Here is an 11,221-nt window from a genome sequence, read left to right as displayed (position 1 = left end):
GCACTTTTACGTTTCATAATATGGACTGGATCATTTTTTCATGTGGTGTAACAGGATACATATTTTTATTTCCATAGGTATATTTATGAGTCAAATATGATTCAAAGTTTACTCTTTGTGATCAAGTGATTTCGTTATTACAGAGCTAAGTGTATAGACCTTAGGGTTTATATATATATTTTGAATAAAACAATCATCAAAAATCTCAATTTACCCTTTTGTAGAAATAAAATGGAATGGACCAGTTACAATGAATCATGTGAAGTTGAAATATTTTCACAGTGGGGAGGCACTCCCTGCATCCCGCCAAATGTCAATAAATCTATTTATCAGCCCAGCTCCCGGGGTGGGCCCTCAGTGGGGATCAAAATATTTGTGGATGCGGGGAAAATATGGTGATAGTTATTATGTTGTAATAGATTTCCATGTAAATATTTAATAACAACTTTGATGGACAGAAAATAAGAATTTAATGCTTATAAAAATGGCCACATACATGATGCCATGGTAGAGAAATCTCCTTTGGTACCCCATGCCCTAAAACTTTCCCTCCAATTCTGGCCATCATTCTTGTAACAAAATGGAGGAAAATGAGGACACAAGTATAATTACTTTGAGGGTGAACTCTGATCAAAGGGAATCAATAATTCGATTCATCAATTTTAATGAATGGGAGTTAGAAGAAATGATATGTGAAGAAAATACAACTGGGATTGAGGACATCAGTGCTGAGGACTTTGAGAGGACATTCTGTATCCCGCAAAATCAAAACTGTGATGAATGTGAACATTGTTTTTGCAAACCCTGCATAACAGACGGGAGAAACACACAAATGTGGTGGCCTTCTGAACCAGCATTACCTGACAGAAGAAATACATCGTTCCGAAAGGAAAAGTATAAGTTTTTCTAGACAATGCTTTTCCATAGAGGAGTTTTTCTTAATGAAAGATATAGAGAGAGAAAACTAAATGTTCTTCAATTAGACCCTCGGTTTACCAATGTTGCAAGCCATCGTAGGGACATTCTACCAGAATGTGTTGTCAACTTGGTGCGAGTTTGGTTTCCCAACCCCAAAAATATCCCATACATGGGACACCGTTGGCAGTGACTGTGTTATTTTTGTTTTAATTAAAAACAATATAATTATACACATTATTTTTATTTAAATCAGAAAATTTTGTTCAAAATTTCTTTTTATTGGAATTTGTTTCTGTGAAAATTACATCTGCACTGGACTCTTATCTGGTCACTGAAAGGTTCGTGTAAACTGTGCTAAGAGCAGTGGTCAGGAGATAACAGCCGGACTCAGCAGGATGCATATTCACGCTTACATGCAGTGTATGTGTTCTTTATTTATCAAATAAATGGATTTATTGGACTTGACTCGTTCTCTCTTTGCTGAGGTAGGATGATTAAGACATAATCTTATTAGCAACCATTTTGAATGCGTCTGTGGAGATTAGAGCTTCCGGTGTAATGTAAACAAACCTCTGCTGTCAATCAAAATGGGAAAATTTGAAAATCAGTGTCACTTCAGAATTTTAATTGATTAATTCTCCCTTATTACATACATTTGAAGTAAATTATATGTATTTTCAAATGCAGAACACAAAACTTAATATACACAACAACTATCTTAAAGTGGTAATTGGTGAAATTTGTATAAATTTGATAAATTATCCCCTGAAGTGAAGAGTGGCAAGAAAATTGAAATTTCCTCCATTTCCCCCGATTGGCTGCTATTTATACCCCAGAACCGGCCTTTAAGAAATATCAAATTAATTCAAAAACCAGGATATGCAGTTGCTGTAACTGCAGCATTGTGTCCAAATCACATCCGGCGCTGTTTTAGAATTTATTATTAAAGCCTTAAAACGGCGGGAAAAAAGAAATGGTTCACAAATTCATGTCATCACTCAACTCATTAACTTGCAGCGAAACAATTGCTTCGCCGACAAAAAAACTGCTAATACAATTTAAAATATATTGTAAGTTCAAATGTTAAATTGTTACAAAACATGTTTTTATATTATAAATGAATACTGAAGTAACGGTAGCTTATTGTCAAAGATTTCATAAATGTACATGTAAAACTCTATTTTGTGTCTAATGTATTATTTCTTTGTTTATAGGTCAATGCTTTATTTATCTACTTTATAAATCGACTGAAATCACCATCTGCCTCCTTTCTGCTCGGTTACATACACATACCGGATAGTAACCCAACCCCCTTCCCTTGAAAACATAACTATCAACGGACCCCGGCCCCCCGATAAATTTAGTAAGTTTATGTTGAAGAAACAGTTAATGGGCGATAACTTATTTCAGATGCGAATTTTAGGCGATTCTTACCTTTCGTTAAATGAATTGATTGACAACGTAAAAATAAAAGTAAATACAAAAAATAATGAGTTAGCTAGAGTTTTGCATTGCACGCACTTAGCAAAAGCTCACATAAAATGGTGTTTAAAACAAATTATTGAAAGATTCCGTTCCGTTCTGTTAAATATCAATATCCTTACGGGTAATGGTATTTTGTGGAACGGAACGGAATCATGAGATAATTATTAATAAGTATGGTAACAACATTTGTTATATGATCAGTCATATCAATGTATTTCAAATAACGCTATCAAGTATTTTTGGACGATGCTATCGATATCCCTGCGCTGCGAATTAATGGGCGGGTTTCATTGAAATGTCTCTAGGAACTCTAAGGTTATGTTGGTGCATGCTCAAAGGCTAGACTCTATGAATGTGAATAAAACGATGAGTGTTGCTCTAGTGTTAAAAATGTCTTCTCCTCTCAGGTGACCCAAGGCTAACTGTCTTAGATTTTTATGGCTTACGGCCATCTAGTTGCCGGATAATCTTTACGGCAAAGAGTTCAGTTATCTGAACATGCGCGACAAAAAATAGTTCTATTCGAATGTTGCAAAGTTAACTGTTTGTTGTTCATAATAAATATCTTTAAGCAAGATTATATTTTCCATATGTTATTATCACTTATGTTATTGTAACCAATATGAATTGACTTTATTTAAACAAACTCGAAATCTAACGCGAATGAATATTAGCTGCAGTGTTTTACCTAGGCCGTTTTTGCATAGAGGTATAGGCCCCCGCCATGCATCACACACTGCCGCCATGCTTTCCGCTATGCATACTTACATGTATTATAAGCAAAAAATCTTTTCCCAATTATTTCAGATCCTAACAGTGATAAGTTAATGTAAAGTTGTCGTTATTTCGTTCAATCTTCATAAAAACGTTTGCACCCGCAGACAGCGTCGCTAACTTCGATCGACATCGATCTCAGCAAGGGGGAAAGTGTTTAACGGTTAAAGAACTGAAGATATATTGAAACTGGGATTTTAAGTCGGTCATAAATGCATAAATAGAGGGGCAATTACTACTAGTTTTAATAAAATGTGCCTTCTTCGACACCTCCGCCATTATCGAATGTTGGGGATTTTCCAAGATCTAAAAATAGCACAATGTTCCCTCGATGGACTTACCTTGGTTGTGCTATGATTAAACTGTTTATTTGTCGTAAAAATATTGGAAACTTGAGACCAAATGACCTCAAATAAGAAAACAATATGCAGTTAAGTTTGATTGCAAGTCATATACGGAAGCGATGTAACATTACTATAATATAGAGACATCGTATAGTATGCCTCTGAAAATGACTGTGTACACATGTCATGTGAAGAGAGAGTGACTGCAAAGTTATAGTGCAGTAATTAATTTTAATTAAATTTGGTGTCAAAACAAGTTTGCTGTAATTGCAGAGTTCTGCCTGTTTCTTGCCCTCCCCCCTCCAAAGAGTTTATCTCTGTACAAAGGGAAAAAAATAAAACAGAATGTGTTAGAACTGCCTTGTGAATCTATATTTCTTATAAAAGCTTGTGAAGGTCAGCCTCTTAAAAAAGTAGAAAAAACCCAGAAAAATATGAATAAATATACATTTATGAAATACAAATAAAATGGAATAATACTTGTTGGTGTAGATTTCATAAAAATTCATTAATTATAGTACATAACATGCAGTACATTTCATCATTTGGTTATATTATTTTAACGCGCGGTGAGTTGGCGCTGGCTGTGGCGCTGTTACGTCGCACCGTGCACCAACTCTCGCGCAAGTTCATAGTGCGTAGGAATACAAGGTATACTGCTATTTGAGAGCATGTTGGTTTTAAGTGTTTTGTGTCCTATATATTTGAATGAATTTACAGTTAATATACTTCAGTCGTTGGATAAAAGAAAGAAACAAATTGTCTCATATTGGAGTTTGAGTCTGACATCATCATTATTATTTTATGCAGTCTAGGATTTTCCTAAAAGCAATGGTGGTTTCAATCAATTGATAACAGAGGCGTCTAGATTTCAATCCTGTCTGTTTCGGTCACTAAGGTTCGACCAATCAACAAATGGGGCATGTTGATATTGGTCCTGTTAGTTTTATAGATCTATGAATTACATGTAGCTAGTTACTTTCTATAGAGCTATTAAAGTTTCCGTTAGAAATAGAGGGAATCATACTCGATCCATGTAAATATAGTCATATCAAACCCGTAAGCCATTATGGCCCTTCAGGCCTTTGATTATAAATTTACATAATTTTAGAGTACTTACTATTACAAGTTTAATCTGTTTTGTTTAAAACATCCATCCTGTACAAATCTGTTTTAGAGTTTTCCTGTTATTCAGAACTAATAAGGTCCCGACCCACTACCCCGATCTTAAAAAATCTTTAAATGAAATAAACATCTCAATGATGAATTTTTTTATGAGTAACTAAGAATGAATTAAAACGAAAACTAAGAAAAATCATTGTCGCGTTTTACTTGTGGAGTTGAACATTTCTACCAACCCAGCATTAGCTACTTAAATGCTTTATTTTTCTCCGTTTATCTCTAACTCTACTTGAAATCTAGAAAAATATCAGTTATATAAAAGGTTAAATAAATTTGTAAGTGATATATAAATAATAATATTAAGAAACCCCTAAATTCAAATTTTCATATGTCAAACTCGCAATTGCTCATATTTTCCGCCATCTTGAAACTCTTGTGCTCTTACTAAAAGTAGGAGTAAACTTTTGTAACACGGGTTCAACACTAGTGTCGTGAAATACATGTAGTAGTTACCCCATATAATATTGTTGGTTATTTGCAGATACCCGATGGGCGTGGTCATAAAGACACGAGGGAGCGTAGCTCCCGAGTGTCGTTATGACCACGCCCATCGGGTATCTGCACATAATCAACAATATTATATGGGGTAAGTTACTTGTACCATTGTTTACTAACATCATTACATGTATATATCGTAAAACATGTAGTCAAAATGGTTCCAAATTTGGTGTCTTTACAATGTACTGTGTATTTCATGTATTACTATGGAATGACTTTCTATCCACATTAAAAGATAAACATTATTTTTTCTTAAACAATTATTTAAAAAAATCATATAAATATTTTGGCGATACGTTGTTATATTTTTTTCACATTTAATAATTTTCTGACATCTAGTACCGGTATTTGCTTCAAAGAATCTTCATAAATGCAATTTAATATTCAAGAACTCATACATGTATCGCTGCGATGCCTCTGATCAGAGAATTACTAGTAAATACGGTGTAAATTCAATTGATGGCGGTAGTTACTCTTTTAAAAATCCTATTTGCTACCTTGTATCTATAATACAATTTCTTCTTTTAATTTGGTTGTAAACAAGTTTAATCGTTTAATATACAATACAATAGATTTCTATATTAAAGATTATCAATGAAACATAAGCGAACAAAAATATTTCTAGAAATATGTGGCGCGAAACAATAAATGACAAACGACTTATCCGATTGGCTGGCGCTATTCACCCTGTCCACAAAACAAGTTTATCATTCAAACGCGTTCTTATCACGTGATTTTTTCCATATAGAAACTTTATACACGATACCCGTTTTTCTACTTACACGTGTTTCTCAATTCATTCGGACACATGAGTGAGAATATGGAAACGAAAAGTCTTTGGGACGAAACCATTGACGACATTGCCTTGTCCCAAGCCACTAACGAGATTGAGTGCGAGTATTTATTTGGAGAACTCAGTCTAAGTCAGTTGTCTGTGTTTGATATGGGCCATTTTGATCTGGGGGAATCGCTTACAGTAGACAGCATGATGGACACGCTAGAGGACAACTTCCAATGCGAACAAGAGGAAACAGCCAGGTTTGCTTTCGTGGAGGACCCTGACGTATCAAATCTTATTACCTCTACAGAGAGCAAGAATACGAGAAAAAACACCAAATGGGCATTTTCCGTATTTATGGAGTGGAGAAAAGCGAGAATGGCGACTAAAGAAACAGTCATTCCTGAGCTCGCTCTTTTTGATACCGAAAACATCAACTCATTACTGGGTAAATTTGTAATTGAAGCACGGAAAAAGGATGGATCACCCTACCCCCCTCGTTCTTTATACATGATTACTGTTGGCCTACTCCGTTACATGCGTGAAAATGGAAACCATCGCAATTTTTTGGACGAAAAAAACTCTGACTTTTACGAATTTCGTAAACAATTGAGTGCACGAATGGCACAACTGACGACCGAGGGTGTTGGATCACATGTAAAACAGGCAGAGCCCAATAGCATGGAAACAGAAAATAAGTTGTGGGAGTTGGGTCTACTAGGCATCCAGACAGCAAAGGCTATAGTTAACACCGTGTTCTTCTATAATTGTAAGTTATTTGGACTGCGTGCGGTGGACGAACACAGGCAACTCTCGGTGGATCAGTTTGAGCTGGGGACTGACCAGGAGGGAAAGTTTATCAAATTTTCCGGGAGGGCCAACAAGACATATAAAGGTAATGGTTTTCCCTATTTTACCCTTCTCTCTCTCTCTCTCTCTCTCTCTCTCTCTCTCTCTCTCTCTCTCTCATTTACGCAAATATGTATTTGTGGTAATAATCGAGCAAAACAGGCCTTGTTTTGTAAAATGCATTTTAACTAAAATGATTGGCTATATCTTTACCCAAAATACCTTTGTTAATTTGATCTTACTTTGAAATATTAATAATACCCAGTCCAAGGAATCTAAGAAAGACACGCCCACATATGTGCGAAAAGCATGCTCTCTAATTTCTGTAGGAAGCAAGCACGTGTTTTTCATTTAGGTATTCAAGCGTGGTATAGAAGTCTTATAACAGTTAGCTTGATAAGATTACTTTTTATTTGCTTTCATGAAATGTATATACACTACCATTAACCAATCAGTGTTATCACGTATTCAAATGTATTGCTACACATGCATGGTCAGTCAAACTTTCATTCCACCAAAATCGTGTGATTTGCTTGACCGTGCGTGCTCAAACTTTGTACTTCGATTACAATACTGCGCATCGATTGGCCGTTAGTTTTCAGGGCAATGAATACTATTTTGCATATCAAAAACAGATCCAACAAGAAATCACATTGACGCAAGCGTCAAATGGGCCGCAAAAATATAATTGTTGTATAAATCATAACTACAAAGAAAATAACGAGTTGGTTGTACTAATATATATTTAATGGTAGATTTTAATTTTAATAACTATATTTTCAGCAACTCGTTTTTAACATTTTACTTTTATTCAGAATAGAGTTCGATAATTTTTTTCCAAAATGGAATTATAAATCTTCTATACACTACAGTTTATAAAGATAATCATTGTTATTTCAAAAGAATTTAAAAAAAATAAATCAGGTTAGCTCAAATTTTCAGGTCAATACAAATTTTCAGTTTTTTCATATTTTTGCGTAAAAAAATGATATGAATGTCATTTTATGATAATTTTCTACCACAAAGCACATGGCAATATAATAAATTCACACACAAGGTCATTTTATTTGACGCAGCACATAGAAATTCAAATACATCATTTATATAAAAGTTCATGTCATTCAGGTCTTTAGTATTTCAGGTCTTTAGTATGTCCCGTATACTGATCCCAATACAATGGAAAACTCCGAAATTTTCCGAATAGATTATAGTCTCGATAAAAACACGTCTATGACCAACTTTTCGTTTACAAGCAAAACAAAAAATATGTAATATTTTTAAAAGGCATAAAACATATTTCTACATACAATTTTACTTATAATTGATAAAAATGAGCATAATATTAATTCATGAAAAAAAAAACTATCCCGCAGAAACGCAGTTACAATATTTAAATGTGTATCAAATAACGGACCGCCTCCTGGCGGCCCGTAATGATAGCACTGACCAATGACAATGAATGATGTTTTGCGACTTTTTGTAGTAAATATTAACACGTGGTCAGTCAGAACTTGTTTTATATTGAATTAATCGGCGAATTTATTGATGATATTATAAGGAAATAAGTGGACATTTTTTTCTGATTTGGATACATAGTTTATTAACAATATGGCAATTATAGTATTAAGATAACAGGAAGCAAACCAGGCTTTATTTGACCACGAGTCAACAGAGATACAGAGTATCTTGCAGTCCGAAATCATATATTATTTAGTTAACTGATCTGCAGCAGTGGTTTCTAACAAAGGTAAATAATAAATTTTGGGTTTTTTTTTTTTTTTGTCAGGAGGATTAAATCAGCGACATATTACAGCCAAGGAATTAAAACACCACTTTGCAAAAGAATCTCTTTATGAGATCTATAAAGTTTACATCCAGTGCGTCAAAGAAAAGGGTTCAGAGCGTTTTTATTTGAGACCACTAGAAAACGGAGAGAATGGAAGTGTACGGTTCAGTTCCCAACCAATCGGAGTTAACAAACTTTCTAGCCTTTTAAAAAGCATGTGCACAGAAGCTAACATTCCAGGTTTCTTCACAAACCATTCAGGTAAGCGTACATGCGCTACATCCCTGTACCAAGCGGGAATTCCGGAGCAAGAAATAATGAGAAGAACTGGACATAGATCAGTGGAGAGTATAAGAAAGTACAAAAGACCCTCCTCGGAAATGCTACACGAAGTGCCGGGTGCTTTAGAAGCTGGAATCCCATCGGCGTCGGGGGATGAGCTTGAGGAAACGCCTAACAAAAAGATTAAAAGTGAGACAAAGGAGCATGAGCAGAAGTTGGAGTTGAATTTTTCCTGCACTATTAATTTGCAATAAAAACTGCGTTCAAATATCAATGTCCATTTATTAATAATGTATTTTTGTTTTTATTCATTTCAGTACAGCTAGTACGGATGGACGATTGATTAAAAATATTTAGTTTGGTAGTTGTTGTTTTTTCCTAACATTGTGGGCGGAGTTTGAAAAAGTGTGGGGTATGTACAGATAACCCACACTTTTAACAATAGAAAACTCGCCAAGCTATGGTACAAGTTTTATTAACAACTCTGGCAACCCTAGTCACTCGTGTCGTTCAGTCAAACTCGCCAAATACGCTTGATATAATATAAATGCTGCTTGATATAAGCATAGCGTTATGCTAGTGTGATTAACCATGCAACTACTTAGTTTTGTCGTGACAATAATATGGGTTAAAAAATGAAATAAGAGTTGTCGTTAGTAAGTTTGAAAGATTCCGTTCCGTTCCGTTAATTAAGCATTGAATCGTTATTTTTTTGAAAGATATAGTCTCATAACTGCAGCGGTGTGTGCATACAAATTGAGTAACGCGCTAGCGCGCGTTATGTAAATTTGTATGCACACACCGCTGCACTTATAAGACTATATCTTTAAAAAAATAATGATTTAATGCTTATATTTACATTTTTTAACTTCTTGCCTTGTCTGTGATTTATACGTCAAAATTTCTGTTTTATCCTAAGGGTAAGTTCAAATTAATGGAAGAGCCACTGTAACAGCCACAAGCGTGAACTTTGATTCTCGCTTGTGGCGTTGCATTTTACAGCGTTCAACGTTTGTGACGTCATAATAAAACTAGTCATTCTAACCTTTGAGTACCCTGTGTGTGTTACGGTCTTATAACTGCAGTGTATTTTCACACACTTTACATGCAAAAAATATTTGGAATGTAAATATATACCAATATCCACACGGGTAATGGTATTTTGCGGAACGGAACCGGAAGAACATTTTTCAGAAGTAAGGTAAATAATGAATATTTATCTTTTTCCTTGCGAATGTCCTTAGTATATTTTAGAATTCATCTTAATGTAGAAATGGCATTGTGTTTTTTGCTAGCTTGAGTAACAACCTTGTAAATTCACCCGTGTAAATAACATATAATGGATTAAAGAATGAAATAAAAGTTGACGTTTTACACAACACAAGCACACAAACGCTGAAATGATATGCACATACGCAAAATGTGTGAATGGATGAAATGGTTTGTTAGTTTGCTTCATTTATTTCGAAAGAATATAGAAACGGCGAGAAGTTATGATATGTTTCATATTTTAGTAGATTAGAAAGATTCGGTTCCGTTAAATACCAATATCCACACGGGTAATAGTATTTTGCGGAGCGGAACGGAACGGAATCGAATCATAATAAATTCAGAAGTATAGTAACTGCATTTGTTATATCATCATTCATTCTGCGCTTTGCATAATATGAATTGTACTTGATTGTGATTTGCTTGTTTAAACAACTAGTTAGTTCTGCTGTGACAATAATATTTAATGGATTAAAGAATGAACTAAGAGTTGCCGTTGTACACAACACAAACACCCAAACATGGAAATTAATGATAAGTACATACAAAAGATGACTGAATTGATTTGATAGCTTGCTTCATTCATCTCTAAAGAATCTGAAGAAAAAAACTTATAGGAACGTCAAGTAGTTATGATATTTTTTATTATTTAAAAAGTTTTAAAGGTTCCGTTCCGTTAAATACCAATATTCACCTGGATAATATTATTTTGCGGAACGGAACGGAATCAGAAGAAAATTATTATACCCCCCGCAAACGAAGTTGGGGGGGGGGGGGGTATATAGGAATCACCTTGTCCGTCTGTCCGTCCGTCTGTCTGTTCGATTCGTGTCCGGTCCATATCTTTCTAATGGAGAAACATTGGAAGTTCTTAATTCACACAAAGATTGCTTATGACATAAGTGTGTGTCATGACCTTTAACCAAGGTCATTCGGGCAAGGTCAAGGTCAATGGCAGGAAAAAGTGCAAAATTTTTGTCCAGTCCATATCTTTCTTATTGAGAAACATTGGAAGTTCTCAGTTCACACAAATATTGCTTATGAACTATGGTTTGT

The 11,221-nt window shown here is 34.7% G+C and overlaps 1 protein-coding gene across 1 annotated transcript; it reads left to right on the top strand.

The window, feature by feature from the left end:
- Positions 1 to 5,365: 5,365 nt before the first annotated feature.
- On the top strand, positions 5,366 to 9,353 carry LOC128172884 (uncharacterized). The gene is made up of 2 exons (XM_052838594.1): positions 5,366 to 6,874; positions 8,615 to 9,353. The coding sequence occupies exons 1-2, from the start codon at positions 6,010 to 6,012 to the stop codon at positions 9,148 to 9,150; spliced, it is 1,401 nt and encodes a 466-aa protein (XP_052694554.1). The 5' UTR covers positions 5,366 to 6,009; the 3' UTR covers positions 9,151 to 9,353.
- Positions 9,354 to 11,221: the final 1,868 nt, after the last annotated feature.

The sequence above is a fragment of the Crassostrea angulata genome, chromosome 2 (assembly GCF_025612915.1).
Source record: "Crassostrea angulata isolate pt1a10 chromosome 2, ASM2561291v2, whole genome shotgun sequence".
Taxonomy (NCBI): Eukaryota; Metazoa; Mollusca; class Bivalvia; order Ostreida; family Ostreidae; genus Magallana; species Magallana angulata.
Note: the sequence above shows the minus strand (reverse complement) of the source record. Positions and strands in the feature narration are given on the sequence as shown.

Bases quoted from the DNA above. Each gene is read 5' to 3' on its own strand.
- LOC128172884 (XM_052838594.1), top strand. From the start codon at position 6,010: ATGAGTGAGAATATGGAAACGAAAAGTCTTTGGGACGAAACCATTGAC. The intron at 6,875-8,614 runs GTAATGGTTTTC...TTTTTTTGTCAG, and splicing joins GGCCAACAAGACATATAAAG to GAGGATTAAATCAGCGACAT.